The 25,483-nt window shown below is 46.4% G+C and overlaps 1 protein-coding gene across 2 annotated transcripts in view; it reads left to right on the top strand.

Annotated features, from left to right (window-relative positions):
• LOC119386408 (ATP-binding cassette subfamily C member 4) overlaps nucleotides 1-25,483 on the top strand; it is a 1,176,877-nt gene that overhangs the window by 738,147 nt on the left and 413,247 nt on the right. For both annotated transcript variants that reach the window (XM_037653719.2, XM_049414333.1), the window contains one exon: nucleotides 15,544-15,789. In XM_037653719.2, coding sequence (XP_037509647.1) covers nucleotides 15,544-15,789 — 246 coding nt within the window. The remainder of the gene's footprint in view (nucleotides 1-15,543; nucleotides 15,790-25,483) is intronic.

Below are 25,483 nucleotides of genomic sequence, written 5' to 3'. Positions count from 1 at the left end.
TCGATGGCGAAAAATACCATCGATAGCGCTATCGATAGTAAAACATTCGATGGTACTATCGATAGTATAAAATTGACAGCGCGGACTCGCTGCAGAAGAAACTTGGTTCCCCGCGCGTGGTGCATAGTGGAACCGGAGGAGCAGGCTGAAGGGGAAGAAAGATAACATGACTGCGTTCTTCACCAGAGTGCTTTGCTGATACATGAGCATTAAGTCAAACTGTTTAGCTGTAACGGAAAGGAAGCCTTTACATGTGTTGGGACTGCGCGGCTTCAAATTGATATTCCATTTTGTGATTCCAAATTAAAAAAAATGTCAAGAATTGTAGGTGTAACTAGTTGCTTTTGCATACGAATTTATTGATAGATATATTCCGCCATTTTCACCGCGGAAATAATTAATTTCTCTGCCAAAAATTGCTCATAAATTAAGCGAAGCTGGTAGTAGGCTATCGCAAATATTTTGGTAATATGGCCGGCCAGCGACCGCATCATTATTCACAATACTATCGATAGTATTGTCACGTGGTTGTGACGGTGAAGAGTGCTGCACCAAGACTGAGAAATACGGAGTTCTTTATTTGGGCGAACTTGGTGCCCAGAAAATCAAAACCCAAAATAAAAGTGATACATGCTGCGCGCTGATAGCGGCGGGAGCAGTCGTCAGCCGTTGAGTAATCTCATCATTGGTGCAACACGTCGTCCTTTATACATCAGTCATCAAACCTTCCAGCTCTGTCGCTGGCGCTCGCGTAAGCTCTCTAATAAACTTGAATATTCGCGTCCGGCGCGTAATCTTAACAGCTGGCCCGTAGACAGGATTTTTTTTCGGGGGGGGGGCACTTGCTGCAAGCCTTGACTATTTGAGAAAAACGCCTATTTGCATTATTTATTTTTGGTAAAATAAATCTATCATGTATCAAATAAATGTACCATGTATCATAAAAATTTAAGGGGGGGTGCACGGGCCCCCTGCCCCCCCACCCGGCTACGGGCCTGCTTAACAGAATGATTTCAAACAATTATGAAGCTTCTCAAACATGCCGGCGCGGTCTGCGTCCAACGTTGTTAAGAGTCTGTGGGTGCAACCCGAATACGTCAAAACAAAGCAATAAACACGCATGGCAGTAACATTGCTATAGTAATGTTAACGATTGTTCTACCAATTGCACTATCGATAGTTTGTTTACACTATCGATAGTTTCAAAAAAAAGTCACAGTTTCGCCGCAACGGCGAAGCAATGAATGCGATAGCAATAAATTGTAATGTAACGCGAAGAAAGGAAAGCAGCTCGAAATTGCAAGCGCGTCGCTCGAGCCCAAAGGACGCACGAAAAGAACGCACACAGGGCGAGCGCGAACTAATGCGTCACACCTCGACACTTGAAGCGCACTGCTCAAACATAAAGCAGGACGCATGAAACGAACGACCAGGTACACACAAGACGAGCGCGAACTAATTGTCACAATTGTTACTTATTTCTGTTTGAACAGCGCGCTCCTTTCGCAAACGCGGCTGCTGGAGCGAGCGAAGCGAAGCACCCCACCGGCCGCGCCTTCTTTGCTCGAGATAAGCGCACGAAAGTGACCATGCCCTGTAGAGCGAACAGCAACAGCGTTCGCAGGAGCTGGGCGGCGATCTTTAAAGCGCGCCACACGCGCGCACATCGCGCCATCTATGTGGCCACTAAGAAAGCATGCTGAATTACATGGTGTATATAAATAGCTCGCCGTTAACAGGCCGAAAGACGGTGCTGTCGTGGCCTAACGTCTAACGGGGCGGACTGCAAAGCGAGAAGTCGCCCGTTCGATTCCGCGCGTCGGAAAGTATTTATGTATTATTTTTCTTTGTGGCTTTTCTAAATATATACATACTTATACATATACGGTGAATGACGGCGACGTGGACGGACATTTTCCAGCCGAGACTGTCCATATAAATGCTATCGCAATAATATCGATACTATCCATAGTCAATTTACCGATAGTTCTGCATCACTACTACGAGGCCAAGCATGTAGTAGCATGCAACGCGAAGGAAAAAGAAGATACAGTAACGCTCGCCGGACTTGTCCTGCAAACGTCGGTTGCGAGCTAGGACCCACATGAACTTGAAATAGCGGTGAATAAAATAGAAGTTATTGCAGCATCCAGCAGCCGCAAAACAGGATAGTAAATATTTGACGAGTGCCTCAGCAATTTTGGCAGAAGTGTCACGTCTAACGCCAACGGGCTGGCATCTTTCTCACGTAAATAAATGACGCTCCAAGAAAATACATGGGGTTAAAGGGGCCCAACGTGACTTTGAGAGTGGCACAAATAAATTTGGGCTTTTTAGCACATAGTGTTTGCGTCAGGGGAACGCAAGCTTGACTGAAGAAATGTTATTGCCAACATAAATACAGCACGCATCAGTCGGAGCATTTGACTCTCTCGCTATTTACGTCCATTAGCAAACGTCGCGTAGCTGATGAAGGCGAAAGCCTTAGATGCCTCTTCAAACGGGAAGATTGACCGTCGGCGGCGTCAAGACGAGTGCCGCAAAAAATAACCGTCACGTGATGACATCACCATAGACGTCATCATGACGTCACAGATTGCCTAAATTTGTAACTTCATTAAGACATCACCATGACGTGACATAACGTGATGTCACATGATTGAATTGAATTGACTTTATTTCTTCTGTTTACAACAGAAAGGAAGCAGAAGCTAAAGGCCATGTGGCCTGACAAAGGCTTCTGCTCCTACGACAGTTCGGCACGCAGGCCGTACGTAGCACACAAGTCAATAAAAATATATTCTGTACATACAGATTCAACTAAAACAGTCACGAAATGAAAACGACATGTGTACAAAAAGGTAGAAAATACTAGAATCGCAAGAAAACAAAACAAAAAGAACTACATAATACAGTGATAGGTCATTTTTTGCCCCAGTCAACAACCAAAATTTGCAATTTAGACAAGGAAATTGATAATACACACACCAGCTTTGTCAGACAAACTCAATATTGTGTGAAATGAGCAATGTTTTGAATAATTCATTTGACACTTCCGTAACTTCGTCGTGAAATTCGTGTATTCTATTGATTAGTGAAGGTGCTTGGTAACATATTAACTGTTTCCCGTAATTCGTTCTTATTTTCGGTTTTCTCACATGATGTTGCCGTAAGCTGTAGTGCGGGTTGGTGGGTGCATCCATGATGTAATGTGTCCTGTTTTGTTTGATGTGCCGCATTAACTTGTAATAGTACACTTGATTTGCCTTTAACGTAGAGTACTTTATAAAAACAGGCTGCGTTCTAAAGCTTTCTAAAGGTCCACGATAACCCTCAAATGCCCGTAGGACTCTTTTTTGCAGTACAATCAGCTTCTTATAATTTTTTTTCCGTGGTAGTGCCCCAAATTAATATGCAGTAAGTTAGTCGGGAGTAAAATAGAGCGTAATACAACGAAATTTTCAGCCAAGGAGGAACCAGAGTACTTAATCTATATAAGCAACCAACAGTTTTACTTAATTCTGTTACCGTTTCTCGACATTTATGTTCCAGGCCAAATCTTCCTGAAACCACACTCCTAAAAATTTTTGGCATTTCACCTGCTCGATTATTCTGTCATCGAAAACAATAGTTGCGTTGCAGTTTCGCGGTTTATTAATTGGGGCAAATATCATATATTTTGTTTTGGAAGTGTTCATTTGTAATTTATTCTGTCGTAACCAGGAAGAGTTGCTTCATATAGTTGTTTACTTTTAACTCGAGATCTGGGATAGTGGCAGCTTTAAAGAAAATGTTCGTATCGTTTGCGTACATAAATCATTGTGGCGACTCAGGGATATCACACAAGTCATTTATATACATGATGAACATCAGAGGTCCAAGTATTGAACCTTGTGGGACACCCGTAGTGATTTCAGCGTAAGTCGAAACGTCGTTATTTATGCTGACATATTGATATCGGTTTGTTAGGTAATTACGTAAAAGTTTGAGTGCGTTTCCCCGTACACCATACTTTTCCAGCTTATCAATTAATAAGTTGTGGCAAACCGAATGAAAATGCTTTTCTGAGATCAACAAATAGACCTAATGTATACATTCGATTTTCAATATTCGATATTATTTCATGTTTAATATTAAGAAGCGCTCCTTCACAAGATTTGTTTTTTTGAAAACCGTACTGCATGTCACTGATTACGTTGTATTTATTAAAGAATTTCTGCATTCTAACGTTTAAGGCACTCTCAAACACCTTTGATAAGACAGGTAAGACAGAAATGGGCCGGTAATTTGTCATTAAATGTTTATTCCCACCTTTGTGGATAGGACACACTGGGGCTATTTTTAAAAGATCGGGAAATATACCGCTTTCAAACATTCTGTTTATGATATGAACTAAAACGGGTGCGATAATATCCGCAATATATTTCATTGGTTCTGGTTTGACATCATCATGCCCAGCAGAAACATTGTTTTTCACTTTGAGGAGTAGTTGAGCAACTTCAGTAGGTGTAACAGGTGTAAGTATCATCGAGTTAGAGAGGCTGGAACTGTTCACGATAGGTGTGGTCGTGTGTTCCTCCTTGTCAGGATACTGGGCGCTAGAAACAAAATATTCATTTAAAGCAGCTGCTGCCTCTATACGAGTCAACACTCCCGTGGGTGTCTTTATGCTGATGTCAGTGCTCTTTGTTTTCATGGCATTCAGGTCTCTGACTTCATTCCAAACTTTCCTAGGGTCATTCTTTATTTTATCAAATCATTGTGCGTAGTACTTAATTTTTGCTTGCTTCAGTTCAGCATTCACCTTATTTCTAAATTTCCTAAAGTCGCTAAACAGATCAGCACAACCGCAGCGGTGGCTACATGGTTGAGCGTCCGCTTCCAATGCGGGAGGTGCCGGGTTCGATTCCCAGTGCCGACCGGGAACCCACCGGTTTTTCTAAAGGGGTAGAGGAGTACACCTACCTGGCGCTCGGTTGTTAATGGGTACTCATCTCCAAAGGTGGCCCCATAAGGTTCTGCGAAGACCCCTGGGCGCACCTTAACCCACCACAGCCTGGTGAAATAGTTGAGCATCCGCCTCTGCTGTGGGAGGCAGAGAATTGCTGCCGCCCGGGTACCTACCGGTAAAATAGGGACAAGCGCAATTCCGGCCTGGTGCTCAGCAGAACGAAGTTCAAAGTCGCTTGGGAGGGCACCCACCTTGTGGGAAATTGGCGGCATGGGACCGCCAGACCTAAAAATAAGGTCACCCTTTTTTTTTTTTGACGTATTCACACGACACGATGACGTGTTCACACGACATGGTCCCATTGCATTACCTCCGTGATCGGTAAGCCGATCACGGAGGCAATGCAAAACGTCGTGTAGCTTATGAAGGCGAAAGCGCTAGATGCCTCATCAAAGGGGCAGATTGCCCGTTGGCGTACCGCGTCGGCGGCGACTACACGAGTGATGCAAAAAATAATCGTCACCATATGACGTCATTATGACGTAACAGATCGCGAAAATAGGTCGCGTCATTATGACGTCACATAACGTGACGTCACATGAAGACGTATTCAGGCATCATGGACGCTTTGCATTGCCTCCGTGGCCGGTCACGGAGGCCATGCAAAACCGCGTTAGGTGCAGAATGTTTTTGGAGGGGTGCGCGGGAGAATCAATACATCGACTGTCAAGAAGATGACTTTCGCCTTCTAGTCATCTTTGGCGAATGCATAAGGGACCATGTGAGTTTTTTAATTCAATGTATCTAAATAATGACTTGCGCATCTGCAGCCGATTTTTTGGACGCTGAGCACGGGGCCGACATTCAAGAGGTCGCGCCGGAGGGTTCTGAGATGATATCCTTTCCATCCTGTATCTTTTCTATCCTGTGGCAAATAAGGATCATTTACCGGCGGGAAGCGTGCGCGAGCCATCGTTTCAGTGCGCGCTGTCTGCTACTCACTGAACATCGCAGGCCCGACGCAGTAACAAAAGTCTTCGTCGCGGAACTGCTTGTCGCACACAAGACTCGCAGCCGATGGCTACTTGCCGGCTCTTAGCTTCACAACCCACGCTTCACGCAGTTTTTTGTCTCGCGGTTACCGGTGCAGGCTAACACTGGGCTCCGTTGCGTGAGCCCGGCAATACGGCACCGAGCGGTAGAGCCCCATGTTCGCCGCCTTCGGAGGCACCACTCTATTAAAATGGTTTCAATCGAGCAGAAAATGCGAGAAAACTTCCGTATTTGAACAGACCGCAGCACACGTGGGACTTTAAACTCGTTTTCAAACCACGCGGCAGCGCTCAACAAGCAGCCGACGCTGGCCCTGAGACCACGTGATTCTGCCAAGCACGTCACGCCGACGGTGGCGCCGGCGTTTCTGAAGGTGGGCCTCGCGGGCAATACCGTGCGTGACGGCGGCGACTGCGACGGCGACGGCAAAAATCATCCGAGACTGTCCATATAATTGCTATCGCAATAATATGCATCACCAACTTGCCCCGCAACGTGTTTAGTTAAGCGATGTCCTTGTCACACCTAGTGAATCGAATGCAGTCGCCGAGCGGTTTTCATACAGTGGCGCTGCTTTGTTTACGTGCAGTGAACTCGTTTATTAAGTGCGGCTTTAACGTGCTTCAGAGTTACAGTATCACAACACCACATATGGCCGTGTAATTAACACCTCACTCGGAGCTCAATTTTTCGAGTGTCATTCGACCGCAGTGCATGATAAAGCGATTATATATTACAGCGAAAGCTGTACATGGATAGGCGAAACGAAAAAATTGGCAGATCCCACGTACCGTGGGAATCGATCTATGCGAAGCATGCGCGGGATGGCGACTGTGGCGTAATTTTTCACATTGAGCGAAATGTTACGGAATGACGCTAGAGAAATATGGAAGTGGTATACGCACACTCATATGTTGAAGAGTCGCATATCTATTATAGAACCAGTTGTTTACCGTTGCGTAGCGATGGCAACAGACACATGTATGGGTGTTACCAACACCAGACGCGGTAAGCTGATGTGCAGTGCTTATATTCATCAATACTGGATAGCGCGAATTCGAACAGGACAAAGAAGGAACACAGACCCACAGGACAGGCGTAAGTCGCAACTAAGCTTCATCTAGGAAAGTTTCCCTAGATAAATACAGAGCCGGATGGCACGCGCAGGCGCACTGCACGTACGTTACAGTCACATTTACAGTTGTAATGCTTATACTTGTCCGTTATGACAGAGAACGCACGCACGTTTCACGAACCCATGTGTATGTGTAGAAGGGACTCTTGACAGTTCTCGAACCAGGTCATCATCACCGTGATCAGTGAGCACCAGCAGCTGAACCGAACTTGTTAATCGGATTCGTTCGTGATCGCGGTTACGAGGGGTCTAAGCGTAGTGAAGTGCGAGGTATAGTACAGCTGGTGGAAATCCTGGATGCCTCTTACGATGAAGTGATCTATGATGCCTCCTGTCGAGGACGTGGCAACAAAGTCTTTTGATGCCCTCGCCACATCCAATCCGTCTTTCACGCAATATAAGGACCAAGCATTTTTGGGTCTTGATAAATCAAAGTTCAAGACACCTGTAATGATGAGAGGCCTGGTTCTCTCAGCAGATTTACTGTAGGAAGCATTGACGCCGGTTTTTGCGTAATCCACGTGGCCCACGTTGCGGACCATGTGGACGAGTGGATGGTACTTGAGCGTCTTTCAGGGGTGTTCTGTCTTCAGTTTCCTCACTTTCCTTGCGTTCGCCGCGGTGGTGTAGCAGTTAAGGTGCTCGGCTGCTGACCCGAAGGTCGCGGGTTCGATCCCGGCAGCGGTGGTCGCATTTGGATAGAGGCAAAATGCTAGGTGCTCGTGTTCTGTGCGATCTCGGTACACATTAAAGAATACCCAATGGTCAAAATTTCCGGAACCATTCGCTACAGCACCTTTCTTATCATATCGTGGTTTTCGAACATAAAACCCAAACAATTATTATTATCACTTTTCTTGCGTGTCAATGTGTATGTTCGCGGTTACTGTGTTGGTTGAGACTCTGTATCACCTGTGGCACATACCCGCATAACATTAACTCTGGTTTACTGGTATGTGCCACACGTGACCGAGAGAAAGGGTTTCATGACTTACGCGACAGGTATTTTGCATTATTCATGTCATGACCGGTGAATCGTGTTCGTCATACACTAATCTCCTGCTAGGCCAATTTTGGTATATTACAAGTTATGGAGACGACCAGGAGAGCGCCCAGACGTAGGCGGCTAGATAGATAGATAGATAGATAGATAGATAGATAGATAGATAGATAGATAGATAGATAGATAGATACGTAGATAGAAACGGCCAAAGTGCCTGAGGTTCGCTAAGAAATGCTTCGCATTTAAAAAGTCACAGTTTCGCTGCAGCGGCGAAGCAATGAATGCGATAGCCAAAAATTGTAGTGTTACACGAAGTGAGGCTGGCAGCTAGCTGTTTTGTATCCGATCACGCGTAACTACAAAACGATGGTGTAAGAAAGAAATTCGGCAGATCCCACGTACCGTGGAAGTCGATGTTATGCAAAGCATGCGGTGGGAAGGTGACTGTGGAGTAATCTTTTTACGGAGCGAAACGCGACAAAATGACGGTAAAGATTTGTATAAATTTTATACGCACACATATATGTCGAAGAGGCGCATATGTGTTATATAACCAGTTGTTTACAGTTGGGTAACGCTGCCGACTTCAACGTGGGTATTACCAACACCAGAAGCGGTAAGCTGATATGTAGTGCTTATACTTGACCCTAATAATGGAGAACGCACACACGTTTCACGAAACCGTCTGCATATGTGGAAGATGTGCTTGACTGTTCTTGAACAAGGTTATCATCACTGCGGTCAGTAACCACCAGCAGCTGGTCATAAATTGTTATTGGATCCGGCCGTGAACGCGGTGACGAGGGGTGTATGTGTAGTGAAGTACGAGGCATAGGACAGCTGTTGGAAATCGTGGATGCCTCGGTCATTTCGTCGTCATTTCGTCGAGAAATTGCCTGCCCATAGAGCCGGCGACATGTCGTAACCTGAAGTCACCCTTCGCGTTGGTGAGGTATAGGTCGTCGAGGCTGGTAGGCCTGGATAGTGCTACATAGACTAACATCAATGGACGGCGCTTGTCGTATTCGTAGACTACCTGGGCGTATGTGGCCTTCGTAGCGTAAGTTACGAAGCGGCTGTCAGTCAATCTGGCATCACCCTCGGTCAGCATGAGCCATCGCCCAGCCTCGTAAGAAATGAAGAGTACACTGCGTCGCTCTGGCGGCCTAAGCGCACTTTACGGTGCGATGATGTGAATATTATACGTAACTTTCGTTAATGTATTGCTCCGGGGTCGAGCAGTGCTTCAATATAGCTTGCTGAATCACAGGAATACAAATGTAATGTTTATTACACTGCTATAAAAGTGGAGCCAACACTGGAACCACAGACGTTAATCTGATATGACGCCTGTATCGTAGGAGTACACATCGTAGGAGTATCTTGTAGTGTTTATTGCTTTCTTGTGAAATTAGATAGCCAGTACCATAACCACAATTGACGTTGCACCGACATTACGCATGCATAAGCTGTTTTTCCAAACCAGTTTATAGACCTGGCGTGGCTTTGTGGAAGAATGCCTCATAGCCAAGCAGAATGCTTGGGTTCGATTCCTGCGGGGATCCTGATTTTCATTCTTTCCATTCGTCGGGTCAACGCTGCCGATGTCGGTTTTTCTTAACGCTCTCGCATTTAAATTACCAGTGTCTGTTCTCGCCGTTCCTAGGTAGATATAAACTGTCAATCACCTGTGGCGCATGCCCGCACACCGCGGCCCGTGGGAAACGGGTATGTGCAACATGTGTCTGCAGGAAAGGGTTTGACGACGTACGACAGAGGACTTTCAAGTTATTCATGTCATGACCCGACAGTCATATTTGTCAAATCCTCTTACCCTTGCTAATCTTGCTCAACACCAAGTTAAGGAGGCGATCATGAGAGCATCCAGACGTAGGCGGCTAGATAGATACGTAGATAGAAACGCTCAAAGTGCCGAAGGTTCGCTAAGAAATGCTTCGCATTTAATACGGCTGTTCCAAGGAGCGATGCTCTCCGCATAGTCACTTCGCTTCGAGAGCGCAGCACGTAGAAGGGTAAACGAGCCGCCCGCCCCGCAGTGATGGCTTTGGAGATAGCGCGCGCCAGCGATCGCCACCGCGCCCTTAGATTCAAAGTTCAAAGTTGGTCTTCGCGCGACACTTCCCCCCCCCCCCCTCACGTCACCCCCCCCCCTCGGTCTAGTGGTTATGGCGCTCTACTGCTGACCCGAAGGTCGCGGAATCGAATCCCGGCCGCGGCGGCTGCATTTACTGTGGAGGCGAAAATGTTTGAGGCCCATGTACTTAGATTAAGTGCACGTTAAAGAACCCCAGGTGGTCGAAATTTCCGGAGCCCTCCAGTACGGCGTCTCTCACAATCGTATCGTTGTTGTGGCACGTTAAACCCCACAATTTTATTATTATTATTATTACTTTGCAGATATGTGTCAAGATGTGGTGTTTAGCATAACAGAGAGCTGAGCTAGTCGGTAAGTATTCATTCTAAATGATAGGACGTGCAAATAAGGACATAAGAAAGAAGTCAGGACACCACAAACGCCAACTAACAACTGAAGAGACGCAGAACGGCGGGAAAGAAAGCACGCACGAAAACTTATTCGCGCATGCCCATGCAATAGGCGAACCTATCAATCCGGCACGCGTGGGGGTCTACGCGGAAAATAACTGTTAAGGCATTTGATTCCACCTTTATGCAAGTTAATCGACCGTTGGCTCACGCATGCGCTACCACTATTCTCGATATGCAATGCTTCAATCATCAAGCGCGTTTCATCATTTCTATGTCTGTACAATACTGCGCATCCATCGTATGTTGGCGTGCACTTACAATCTCGACAGTGTGAAAATAGATTAGGTGTGCCTCTGGTTAGCGATCTCTTATGTTCGAATATTCTCTGGTTAATGCAGTGGCCCGTCTGTCCTACGTAGAAGCGGCCGCAGCTGAATGGAACCTTAAACACCACACTTGTACGGCAATCAGTGAATTGGTTGGTATGTTTTACAAAACAAATATCGGTCCGCTTCTTGTCGTTTACTCGCTCATTCTTCCGCTGCATAGCGACACAAATTTTACCTAGCCTGTTGGCAGCCGTGAAAACAACATTAACGCCGTATCAACTTCCTACTTTCTTTAGCCTGTGACATACGCAATGAATGTACAGTATACCTACGACACGTTTCTTCCTATCGCTTTCTACAACCATGCTCGGACTTAACATAACGGACCAGAGATTATTGAAACATAAGAGATCGCTAACCGGAGGCACACCTTCTAATCTATCGTTACATTGTCGAGGTTGTAAGTGCACGCCAAAATTCGATGAATGCGCAGTGTTGTACAAGCATAGAAATGATGAAACGCGCCTGATGATTGAAGCATGGCATATCGAGAATAGTGGTAGCGCATGCGTGAGTCAACCATCGATTAACTTGCATAAAGATGAAATCAAATGCCTTAACAGTTTTCTTCCACGTAGACCCCGACGCGAGCCGGATTGATAGGTTCGCCCATTGCATGGGCATGCGCAGATAATTTTTCGTGCCTTCTTTCTTTTCCGGCGTTGTGCGTCTCTTCAGTTGTTAGTCGGCGTTTGTGGTTTCCTGACTTCTTTATTGTGTCCGTGTTTGAACGCCCTATCTTTTAGAAAGGAGTGGTGTTTAAAATAGATGACTTTAGCCTAGGGAATGCACGTTTGTCTATGGTTTTAGATAAGAAACTTCAGCGTCTTGGTAAATTCCGTCGGAGATTCTGGCGCTGCGGTTAAGGCAAACAATGTTTTAGGCAGTAACGACGACATGACACGCCGACGTGATGACGGCATGAAAGGCGAGACCCTAAGGTGCATCGCCCCTAAAGAGCAATGAACTACATTTTGGTGTGCGCCCTTCTTCGTAAAAGTAACTTAGCACGACTATGTTACTGTGTTTGTCCGTCATTTTCTTGTTTTTCCTGGCGTGTCATTCATAATCGCTCTCAGTGTGAATTATTCCGATGGCGCTTATTATGCACAGCTTGCGTACTCACAACTGTTTCGACTCTCTACATTTGTCAACACCATGGTACCGTAAAAGTTTGTACTTCGATGGTTTCAATTATACCTCTTACATTGTTGTTTTTACTTCTTTGTCGCTTCATGAGAAGTATGGGGCTGAAGTGCATTATAATTCTAAGCGCCTGTATGCGAAGCATACGAGTATCCGCAGGGCTCGGCAAAGTTACTTTGAAATTGTATCGTGATTCGATGCAAGATACTCGGCAAGAAGTATTGGGGATACAGATACAAGATACTACCACAATAATTGTATCCGATACGATGCTTACCACTTGTATCTTAAGATACTTCGATACATTCGCAATTTGTTATTATAGACCCCCATAATGTAGTAGCGAACGTCTATGCACGAAACGGTTTGCTTGAAAATTTCTTTAATGTGACCAATTTTGTTTCATTTTAATGAAATGTCTGTTATTATCTGAAACGTTTTGTCCTTCTTGCTCGAAGTGCATTAGTTTACTTCCGACAGAACTTATTGGGGTTTATTTTGGCTGCTTAACAGGACAGCTCTTCACTGACAGCGGCTCTTGCTTGTCATTTTTGTAATTGATGGGACTCGCTGCGCAGCTTGCCGACCAGTTAGCGGGTCGTCATCTAATCACAAGGACCTCAATGAGCAGCCTTTGCACGATGGTACAAATACGGCTGTGGGGTTTTAACTTGTCTGTAAAAGGCCGTTTACGCAATACCGAATCACTGGTGTACAGCAGCAACAACGTTGCTAATGACATTTTTCGTGACGCATAGTGTAAACATAGAGCTCATAAAACTGCAATGACTTTTCATGTTCTACTTAGCTGCTGGCGTAAAGCGTTCGTTATCAATACGCTCACTAACGTGCAATCCTTTAACAATTTTTCTTCAACGAGAGAACATGTGCACCCCAGAAATACCTAATACCTATTGTAGAGTCACGTGGTGGTGACGATGAAGAAGGCGGCAGTCACTCTGGTAGAGTCGAAACTGCTCAGTGGGCAAACTTGTGCCCAGGAAACTAAGTAACTCATAGTACAAGCAGAGCACGCTGTACACTGATAGCGGCAATAAATGTCATTGGCCTCCGGTATTCTGATCATAGGCGGAACGCATGGTCACATAGGCGATAGAACCTTCCAGCGTTACCGCTGGTGCTCGCGTCAACTCCCGAATGAACTGCAGTTCTCGCGTCCTGCGCATAATTTGAATAATAATTGTTGCGGTTTTACATCCCAAAACCACGATATGATTATAATTGACGCCGTAGTGAAGGGCTCCAAAAATTTCGACCACCTGGAGTTCTTTAGCGTGCACCTAAATCTAAGTACACGGGTCTCGAACATTTCGCCTCTATCGAAATGTGGCCGCCGCGGTTGGGATTCGCGCGTAATCTTAACAGCGCAATCTGAAACAACTGCGAAGCTTCGGAAACATCGCGGCGCGGCTTGCGCCGAGCGCTGCTACTAATTATTTTTGCGACTTAAACCCAACCACACCAAAATAAAGAAATAAGAGCGCGTGGCAGTATAGTTGCACAAATCGTCGCAGCACACCGCTGCTATTCACGCTATTTCCACCTAAGGCTCCGATTACCTGACGATTAGTAATAGTAAAAAAATTAGGGAGGCCTAAAAAAGGAGAACAAATATATGTAAATAAAACAGGAAAGCCGTTCTGTATCAAACATTCATCGTGAAGAAGTATTGAAACACGATACAGGCGGCACCCCTAATAGCTATGACAATTAAGCATGAAGTATCGTGAACTTACCTGTTAATGTTAGACAATAAAAATATTTAGTGCCTATGAAAAACGCTCATGAGTAAACGGATTCTTTGGTATAGGAATGTTTCTCGAATCTCCTTCCTGAGAACCTCAAGGTAGCTCCTAATTATTTCCATAAATATAGTGCAAACTCAAGTTCGCTGTTTTACTAAGCAGTTAGCAGTATGTTTGGTACTGTATAGTAAGTGCGCACCCACATAATTACATATTGTTTTGAAGATCGCCTTCGCAGAACAGTAAGCTAAAGTGAAATATAAGTGTGGAAACAGTAGCAGAAATAAAGCAGACAGTTCAAAGTAAGGGTAAAAGAGAGAGCTCCATCATCAGAAACAGCGCGAGCACACGGGACTAGAAAGACAGACAGAACATTGCGCTGCCTGTGCTGCCAAAATCTTATTTTGGCAGGACGTTACAAGAGAAATATTGCTTTGACCAGACCGGAAAAAAAAACAGTTCAGAGCCGTAGGTAATGTACGGGATGCAAAAGAAGGACAAATTCTAATAGAAAGCACTTGTGCTAACAATCAAATTATGATTTCAGAAACTCTTTGAATAAAGATAGCAGGAAGATAAACCGCGATGCGATTATTAGGGAGACCGCAGTGATCGACAACAGGAAGATAGGGTACACGAACATCTCTTCTGCTAGATAAGCGCTTCATCTATTAGATCTAGCATCAGTAATAGTTGGTGCTATAGTTAGGAACTTATTCGCACATAAGTCAATCGCATGTAAGTCGAACTTACATCCACAAGATCCTTCAAATCGCTTATGTGTGAATGCCGCGAGACGCAAAGCAACCATACGCTTCAGATTTCGTAACGAAGCACTACGCAGGGAAGCGGCGTCAGAATTTGCGCAATAATTGCCGCACGCATTGGTGGTACACGGCGCTGCACAGTGGATAAGGGTAAGTGTCACGGCACTGGCACAAGTAGAAAGAAAAAAAATCGAGAAAACGAAAGGCACGTGAGCTAAGCGTAGACGTCCGCGCGCTTGTTCTGTCGAGACCACGCGAGCGCTGTCACGTTGCTCTGCTCCACCAAAACGGACGCGCACACCTCATCGCCCGCCCTCACTGATGGACTCTGGCGGAAAGATAAAATTATGTGACTGCACTTAGTTTTATTCAGACGGTTTAGTAGCACCAGTACCAGGTTGAGAAGCGGAGTTGAGCCAGCGATTATTGTTTCGTACGGTGGTATTCCTATAGGAGTATCTTGTATCTTAAGATACACGATACATTATTGAAAGTATCGGAAATACAGATACAGATACTCGTCTTGCGAGACGTATCGCGATACAGATACAAGATACCCAAAGAGTATCTAAGATACATGTATCTTCGATACTGCCCAGCACTGAATTATTGGGTGTGTGCGCTCTCGCAGTTTTCTGGAAGCTGAAGTACAGAATGGCCCCCTGCGGCAGTCCATTCTTCCTAATTTTTCGTCCTAGCGCAAGCAACGTTGTCAGCACTGTAGTTAAAACGTGTAGCAATTGTAGATGAAACTTGTCCTCTCAAGCTAACACATGGCGTGGAGGGAAATTCGCGAATGAATGCCCGGGACATCTTTTTCTGCAGGGCAAGATGCTCGCTTTAGGCAGTTACCGGCAGCTACAACGCGCTGGCATCGATTTCGTCTCCCTGCTCGAGGAAAAGGCGACTGTGCTGGACTCACGCCGCAGCTCGTTCGACGGTCTGGCTGAGGATGTCTACAGTGCGCCCGTAGGGAGTGAGACCCTAGACGCCGCCTCGCCTGGCGCCTTCTTCGAATCCAATTTGTCTCTGGCCGGTTCGTACGACGATGCACGCTCCGACATTTACCAGGTAGGAAAACAACGTTCGTGCAGCAAAGAAACTCCTTCATGATGCGTTCTTGGCAGAGCCTTTAGGGAAATAAAGGCGTATTGCGCTACAGTGGTTTGAAAAAAATTCACCATCTCCCACTAAAGGGAACCATGTGGGGATGCGAAGAAGCTCATGGGTTGTTTTAAAGTTCCGTTCATCACGGGCACCTTGCTCGATGTTAACGCGTCCTTGCATGTGGAGCACACCATGAATTCACTGTAGTTGCTGTTGCTGTTACTCGTACCGAATTCTTGTTGGAGCACGCCACCCGGGTTCATCCTAAAAGGGCAGGGCGTGCAAACACGGACACAAGAAAGAAGTCAGGACACCACAAACGCCGACTAACAACTGAAGAGACGCGCAACGGCTGAAAAGAAAGAAGGCACGAAAACTTATCTGCGCATGCCCATGCAACAGGCGAACCTATCAATCCGGCACGCGTGGCGGTCTACGTGGAAGATAACTGTTGAGGCATTTGATTTCATCTTTATGCAAGTTAATCGACGGTTGGCTCACGCATGCACTACCACTATTCTCGATATGTCATGCTTCAATGATCAGGCGCGTTTCTTCATTTCTATGCCGGTACAACACTGCGCATTCATCAAATTTTGGCGTGCACTTACAATCTCGACAATGTAAAGATAGATTAGAAGGTGAGCCTCCTGTTGCGATCTCTTATGTTCCAACAATCTCTGGTTGATGCATCGGCCCGTCAGTCCTACGGGTTCATCGTACGTCTGCAGAATCTCGTTTCCCGACGCCATGACGTGATTGCTGAGAGAGTGTAAGGAGGAGAGGCCACAGTGTCTTACCCAAGCTCTTACACAGCCTCGAACGCGCTAGGGCGTGCCAGCACACGTGGTTTAGTCTGCGTTACGCCAAGTTAGGACAGAATATGGCAGCCCGGCCCCTAAAGTGCTCTGCACGTGTCTTCATCAAGGCGGTCGAAGAACAAGACGAAGAAGACGTCTCCTTGGTGCGACCGCGCGCTCAATATGTTACAGATGGCTACGGTAGGTTTTAGAAAGCGGACAACTGCCAATGAAACTACGGACAAAGCCTAGCGCAAAAGCTGCTTCGCATCTAAATCATTAACCGACGATTACAATGCTGCCTGATTGCAATTCTGAGCGCTGCTTTTTAGGTGTTTTGATTTCGCGATAAGTTGAGGCGCGACTGACTCGCTAACGGGGAGACCGCGGAAGGAAGCGCGCGGGCGCGTTCCACAACAGCCGCCGCAGACAGGACTCCGTTCATGCAGCGCTTTGTTTCCATATATGATATTAGTGGACGCCCTCGCCGCATGCGTTAGTGATGAAGTGATCGGCCACCGCACGATGGCGTGCACTACTGTGGAGCCGCGGATGCCCGCCGCCGATCCTGTCGCCTCGCCACTGTCGTTCCCTCCTCCTCGCTCTCCCCTCGCTATCACCGTCTTTCATGCTCCGCGTTCGCTCTCTTTCGTCCTCGTTCGCTGCGCCGGTTACGACGACGCCTACGCCGCTCAGGGCACCTAAGAGCTGAGGTCTAAAATTTGAGGGACCTTTGAGCGATCGCGTTCAAGAGCAGAATGCGCCAGCGTAATCGGACACCGTTCGCATCGCCTTCTCAAACGCCAGCCTGCTTCGGTTCTGGATGTACACTTCAGCAGGTCCGCGAGGAAAGGAACGTGTGTGCGCGTATACATTGGCCGTTTCAAACTATCCTACAATGCCTACTGCCAGTATAATTGCGAAGTGGCCACTACGCCGCAAATGATTATTTGGCCAATTATCAAAGCGCCCACTGTGCTTCCGTCAGGCAACACACGCACCTACGCATCTGGCAACTTTGATTATGCTATTGTTGCTGATGATGATTTATTATGCCTGAGCGCTTTTTCTTCGGTAAAAATTTAAGCCACCCGCTCATTGCGGAACTCGTATATTTTGACGCCTGGTGAAATTCTATGCTTCTGCCATGCAATATTACATGCGTTAATGACACTACTCGCACTACATAACATTCATGTAAGTATCTTTTTTTTTTCGAAGCCAATTCGAGCACTCGCGTGGCTCGGTGATAGAACACCTGCTTGTCACGTAGAAGGCCTGGGTTCGTTTCCAGCTCGATGTGGCATGTTTTATTTATACGTTTGCATTTATTTCAGTTTTTCGGTCACGGACAAAGCTGATTTTTTTATCACAAGCAAGGACACCGACGCCGACACAAATTTTTGTGAAACGAGCTATTTAACTCCATCGCGTTAAGACTGGCACATTTGTGAGAACCATCGACAATATTTTGATTGTGTTCTCAATGTCCAGAACAAGCGGCGCCGTGTAAGCGACCCCGGTGTGATGGTGCGCTGAAGGCATCACGCCTCGAAGACTCGCGTGTCTTACGCCGGCGGCGTTGGATAGCACCGAGCGAAGAAACGCCACTGGTGTAAGTCGCGCTCAACTATTGCACGACATGGTAGCATGTATTGCTGTTGAGATCGTCTTTCCCTATTATTACCGCTGACGAACACATAAGGAACAATTCGAAGCGGCACGGCGAAGACGCAGGACTTGAGACAACCAACCCTGAGAAGTGAAGTGAAGCCACTGCCAGGCGTCGCTGCTTGTCGGCACCACGATGACAACACAGATCGTTGACGTTATCGTTTCTTCAAAATTGGATAGCAGGAAATCGAACAGGGCTAACAAGGAACACATGCACAGGACAGGTGCTACTCGCAACTAAGCTTTATTTAAGAAACTCTCCCTAGATATATACACAGCTGAGTGGCGCGCGCAGGCGCATTACACGTGACAGTCAACAACGCTAATTAGGATCGGAAGAGCAAGACATGCTCATCATAACCGTGTTTCTAAGAACAGCCTTTCTTTAGTCCACAGCACAAGAGAAGTGTCATAGATACAATCACACTCTTTATTATGACAAGCCTCCATTCGTTGTCTCACCAGCGCATGCCCACTTCTGCTTAGAATTCGAATGCTACTCAGCACTGCCTCATAGGCAGAGGTCCTACAATGCATAGGTCAATGAGAAGTCATATAGTTTTAACAGATCGCTCGGGTTCCCATGCTCGTTCGTTTACTTAACGACCAACCAGTCTGTCCGATATAAACCTTGTCACAAGTGAATAGGATTTCATACAAGATGCCTACGGCGCATGTAACGTAGGGCCGAAAGTGCTTTCGGCCCTACGTCGGATTTTCAGGTGGTCCCAAAATGCGTGGGCCAGTTCATGCGGCACTGAAAAAATAATCGGCACATTGTACATATTTGCCACATTTTTTTTTTCAATTGTGTCACACTTTGCGCACATACGGCACCACTTCCCTCCTTTATTCTGCACGAGCAGGGTCAGGCTTCTACTTGCCCTTCAGTTTCTGAAAGATGGTTTCGGACGCAACATTCAAGTTCGAGCAGGCGAACCAGTCGCCTGTAAGCGTTCAGTCTGGCTATTAAAACTATCCTGAACTAAGTGAACGCAGGACTTTGCCAGCACCAATTCAAGGCATTGTGAGGCAATGGCACGCTTTACAACCTTACTATGAGCAGAATCAAAAGATAAAAGCTCTTTTTGTGCACGCGCAGAGTAATTTCTGTTAACATTTAGGCGGAAAGTTGGGCTAGTTGGTAACGTGAATAATAGGACACCTCTACTAGTGCGTGAAGTCCAGGCGTTGTTCGGACCTTGCTTCGCATCACAAACAACTGCAACGCGTAATATGCGGTCTATCCGTACGGAATTTTGTCGTCAGGAGCGATTCTATCAAGAGTGCATCAGAGTGCTTTCTGCTTCACTGGTCGTCGGGGATAACAACAGTGTGTGTTTCGAGCTCTCATGAGGGAGGCGTCAGCGGTGACCGAGTTGAATAATGAGCAATGAGAATAATGAGCAAGCGCTGTTAGTACCTAGTAAGGAAGGTGGCTTTGTTGTGTTACCGGTCAGTCTTTATGACAATAAGGCGCAAGATGCAGTGTCCAAGAATTTTGTGGCTACAAAGACTTCTTTGACAGATCTGAAGAAAAGGGTGTTACGCTTGTGTGACGATTCGAACCTTCCCAGCCTCAGGAAGAACCTCTGGCAGCCAAAAAGAACACCTTAAGTTTGTTCTGTACAGCTAAAACACACAACGAAGGTATGCCGTTTAAGGCTGTTGGCAAGGTTTTTTGGCGAGATCTTGGCAAGATTTTTTGCCTGTTGGCTTTTCTGTAGACGTTGTAGACTTGTTTTATTCTATTCCAAAAAACGCCTTGTCTTGCGGTGTCAGAAACAGCACTGATAACTTGGGTGCATATGAATTTATGAACGCGGCGGGGCTTTCTGTTGAGAACTTTTTAGAAATGCTTGCATTTTATATTTCATGTACAGTGGCAAATTTCGCCAATGATAACTTTGTACAATAAGATGGGGTGCGTATTGGATCATGTATAGCACCGATTTTAAGCGACATTTTCTTAACACACGTTGATAAGCGTATTGCCTCGTCTTTGACGCTGCGAGTGTTGCAAAGATTTTTAGGTACGTGGATGATTACCTTGTGCTGTTAAGAAACACACCTCAAGGGGGAGCGGGGTCTACAGAGCGGGGTCTACAGGACAAGCGACCGCAGGACGAAGTCAACGAAATATGGGAAATATATCTAGAGAAAAAATCCATTGTACAGAAATTGGTCGAGGCAAAAATTAAAGGCGAAAGTGAACGCTGGGTGACAGAGATTCACGAAAAAAAGGAGACCGCACCTAGGATATTTGGGAGCCACATAAAGGCGCTACGTAAGAAGTCTGTCACAACGCAACAACATATTTTCGATGAAGGAGAAAATCAATTGGCAGGGTACGAAGCGCTAGGTTACATTCGAAAGGTAACAGCCGATTCGTTTAAAAAGAGCGCCCAGGGGATTTCCCCGGTGAGTAAAAGTGTGGCGGAGAGAGCAACCGAGGAAGAGCTAGTGCTGGAGAATTTCAATTGGAAAAAGGCTGAAGGAAAAATTCCAAAGCGCACTGCCGGGGGTTTAGATGGGATTCCCGTTAGCCTCATTAACGAACAAGGGAATAGCACTAAAGACGCACTGCTGAAAGCTGTAGAAAAATGCTTAAAGGACAGGCAAATACCGGATAGTTGGAGAAAAGGTAGAATGAACTTAATCTATAAAGGCAAGAGAGAAAAGGATAACATTCGCTCGTATAGACCACTACCCATTCCATCGGTACTATACAGGTTGGCGATGCAAGCAGTAAAAATGAAAATAGAAAAGTGGGCAGAACACAACGATATTTTGGGACAACTCCAGAATGGATTTCAAGTCGACAGGCGGTTAGACGATAACCTGTTTGTTCTCACTCAGTGTATATAAATATCTAAAATAGAAAATAGGCCCTTGTACATGGCTTTTCTAGACATCACTGGTGCGTACGACAACGTTAATCAGGAAATTTTGTGGGATATATTGAAAGGAATGGGCATAGGCGACGACTGTATACAGCTTTTGAGGGAGATATACCGAGAAAATAGAGTTTGCATAGAATGGGAAGGAATGAGTAGCAAAGAGAACGTTGAGATTAGCAAGGGGCTGAGACAGGGATGTCCTTTGTCCCCGCTGTTATTCATGCTGTACATGGTGAATATGGAAAAAGCGCTAGAAGGTAGCAACTTTCGTTTTAATCTGTCACACAAACAGGGCGGCGTGATGATTCAGCAGAAGCTTCCAGGATTATTTTATGCTGACGATATTGTCTTGTTTGCTGACAGTCGAGAGGATATACAGCAGCTGGCGGATATATGCGGAAGGGAAGGGGAAGCTCTAGGACTAGGATTTAGTGTAACAAAATGTGGATTGATGGTATTCAATGACTCTTATGATCAGGCGGTGTCAATACAGGGCCAAGAAATACCGAAGGTGAGCGAGTACAAGTACCTCGGAGTATGGATAAATGAGGGTGACAGGTACATGGAGGTACAGGAAAAAGCCTCAGCAGCAAAATGAAAGAGGAATGCTCCAATAATGAAGCACAGAGCATTGTGGGGATACAATAGGTACGAGGTGCTTCGAGGTCTGTGGAAAGGTGTAATGGTTCCGGGGCTTACTTTTGGGAACTCAGCGGTGTGCATGAGGGCAGAGGTGCAATCGGGAATGGATATAAACCAAAAGACTGTGGGACGCCTCGCGTTGGGTGCTCACGGGAAGACGACAAATGAGGCTGTAAAGGGCGATATGGGATGGACAGGTTTTGAGGCGAGGGAGGCTCAGAGCAAAATAAGGTTCGAAGAAAGGCTAAGGAATATGAAGGAGAGTAGATGGGCAGAGAAGGTGTTCCGTTACTTGTATAGGAAGAGCGTGGACACACAGTGGAGAAAAAAGAACTAGGAGGCTCACTAGTAAATATACCGCTGGTAGTGTAAGCAGTATGTCAACAAAGAGCTTTAAGCGAAAGGTCAGAGAGGCGGAGAGGATTTACTGGATGGCAGCTATGGAGAAAAAACCGGCTTTGAGTAACTAACGAAAGGGCAAAAATGAAATAAGGAGGGAGACATTTTACGACAATTCAATGGGAAGCGCTTTACTGTTTGAAGCGAGATCGGGTTGCCTTAGAACGGGTAGTTGTAAAGCGAGATTCAGTAAAGAAGAAGAACAATGCACGTGCTGCGGGGAAGATCAGGAAACGGCGGAGCATGTTCTGATTGAATGTGGAGACATCCACCCAGGTGTACGTTTGGGCACGAGCCTACATGACGCCTTGGGTTTTAGAGACAATGGAAAGCTGAACACACCTGCGATTGAAATAAGTAAGAGACGGTTAGAGTATTGGTGGCAGAAAACTAGAGAGAAAGGACAAAAATAAATAATGGGAAAAAAATTCGGCAGATCCCATGTACCCTGGGAATCGATGTTATGCGAAGCATGCGCGGGATTGTGACTATGGCATAATTTTTCATGTTGAGCAAAACGTTACGGAATGACGCTAGAGAAATGTGGAAGTGGTATAAACACACTCATATGCTGAAGAGTCGCATATGTTTTATATAATCAGTTGTTTACAGTTGCGTAACGATGCCAACAGCCACATGGGCGTTACCATCACCAGACGCGGTAAGCTGATATGTAGTGCTTATATTCATCAATACTGGATAGCGCGAATCCGAACAGCCCAAAGAATAAACACAAATTCACAGGACAGGCGTTACTCGCAACTAAGCTTCATTCAGCAAAGTTCCCCTGGATATACACACAGCCGAGTGGCACACGCAGGCGTACTGCACGTACGGTACAGTCCCAGTTGCAGTTGTTACAGTTGCGTTGCAGTTGTTATGCTTATACTTATCTGTTATGATGGGAACGCACGCACGTTTCATGAACTCGTGTGTATGTGCAGAAGGGGTTCTTGAAAGTTCTTGAACAACGTCATTATCACCGCGATCAGTGAGCACCAGCAGCTGGACCGGACTTGTTAATCGGATCCGTTCGTGATCGCGGGTACGAGAGGTCTAAGTGTAGTGAAGTGTGAGGTATAGCACAGCTGGTGGAAATCCTGGATGCCTCTTACGATGAAATGATCTTTTAGGCCTCCTGTCCTGCACGTGGCAGCGATGTCTTTTGATTCCCTGTCCGTATCCAAGCCGTCTTTCACGCAGTATAAGAACCAGGCCTTGTTGGGTCTTGATAAGTTAATGTTGAAGCCACCGGTAATGTTGAGAGGCCTGGTTCTCTCGGCAGGTTTATTGTAGGAAGCATTGACCCCGGTTCTTGCGTAATCGACGTGGTCCGCATTGCGGACCACGTGTACGAGTGCATGGTAGTTGAGCGTCTTCAAGGTTTGTTCTGTCTTCAGCTTCCTCACTTTCCTTGTGTCCACCACGGTGGTGTAACGGTTACGGTGCTCGGCTGCTGACCTGAAGGTCACGGGTTCGATCCCGGCCGCGGCGTCGCATTGCGATGAATGCAATATACTAGATGCCCGTGTACTAGTGTCCGATCTCGGTGCACGCCTAAGAGTACCGATGGTCAAAATTAAAGCCCCAACAATTATTAATATTATTATCTCTTGCGTGTATACGTGTGTGTTCGCGTTTACTGTGTTGGTTGAGACTTTGTATCACCTGTGGCACATACCCGCATAACTTAAACTCTGGTATGCGGGTATGTGCCACACGTGACTGAGAGAAAGGGTTTGATGACGTACGTGACAGGTATCTTGCGTTATTCATGTCATGACCAGTGAATCGCGTTCGACATACACTGATCCCCTGCTATGCCAATTTTGGTATATTAGAAGTTACGGAGACGACCAGGAGAGTGCCCAGACGTAGGCGGCTAGATAGATAGATAGATTGATACGTAGATAGAAACGCCCAAAGTGCCTGAGGTTCGCTAAGAAATGCTTCGCATTTAAAATAAGGACATTCTGCCGTAAAGGGCACAGAACGGAGCTGAAAACTTGAGGTTTTTTTTTTCGTCTGGAGTAAAATAGTTTTAATTGAAGTAAAGACACTAGGCCAACGCTAAAAAAAAAGAGTAAAGGTTTTTTTTTCGAGCCTGGTGGCACACTTGTCACCGCCCCGTTATAAAGGGGACGCTCATAGCATCCATCCATCCATCCATCCAAGTCCTGCAGTTGTTTGATAGATGTGGTAAGGGTCTCAGGTTCACGTGAGAGATGCCTAATGAGGGATGTTTACAATTTCTAGATCTGCGCATTAGCTTAGGTGACCACATTTGGTGGGAATACCGACCTCGTTCCAAAGTCGATCCTGGGATATACTTCGGCCCATTCAAGGATTGTAAAGAGAGGGATAGCAAAAAATTACAGCATCTCTCGCTAATCAGGACCATGAGGCGATGCGAAGCCGGAGGACTTGCACGATCGCGTTCCGTTGGCGTTCGTTGGGCATGCTACCGGCCTCGGGCATGCTACCGACCTCGCGTCGTGTCTTCCCTCTAGCCTGGCCGTTAATTCTCACAGGGCGAGCTGGAAACGCGGTCTTAAGACGCGCGAGAGGGAGGCACCGCAGGAGAGGAGAGAGAGGGGGAGGGGACGCGCATGCGCTGGCGCTCATCGCGGCGCTGCGCAGGAGAGAATGTCGGCATGTCGAGCCCGGGTTTCAGAGGAGTCAACCGAAGCAAGAAATATATTGTAGCAAAACAGCCATTTGGGCTAGTTGGTAACGGTTCATATCTTAAAGCAAATAGGCGCACTATGGGAACAAGGACAAAAGGAAGGAACCGACGACACAATGCGCTTTGTGTCGTCGGTTCCTTCCTTTTGTCCTTGTTCCCATAGTGCGCCTATTTGCTTTAAGATATGAAGCAAGAACGCGCGCAGAGCTCTACCACTTCACTGAGATGAGACTGGAGGAGGAGAATAGCGCATGCGCCGCGAGAGCAGAAGCATAACGCTGGAGAAGCGCAAGCAGCTGCTGGGAGAGAAATGAAGAGAGTAACGCGCACCTTTTGGAGAGATGGAAGGAGGAGAGTTGCGCATGCGTAGTGTGAGTGCGGACTACCGTGCCGCGGGACAAACCCCCGAGCAAGAGATGCTTCGCATCTAAAAACTGCTTGGGAGCGGCGCTTGCTAAGTCGTGCGAGCACCTTGTAGGAGACAGCGTGAGAGGCCAAGTTGAACGCCGGAAGTTGGCCGGCATTCCTGAACCGCTGATTACGTCCGTGCTGGAGAG

Source organism: Rhipicephalus sanguineus, chromosome 3 (genome assembly GCF_013339695.2).
Source record: "Rhipicephalus sanguineus isolate Rsan-2018 chromosome 3, BIME_Rsan_1.4, whole genome shotgun sequence".
NCBI lineage: Eukaryota > Metazoa > Arthropoda > Arachnida > Ixodida > Ixodidae > Rhipicephalus > Rhipicephalus sanguineus.
The sequence above is the reverse complement of the archived record's forward strand: the minus strand, read 5'-3'. Positions and strand labels throughout refer to the sequence as shown.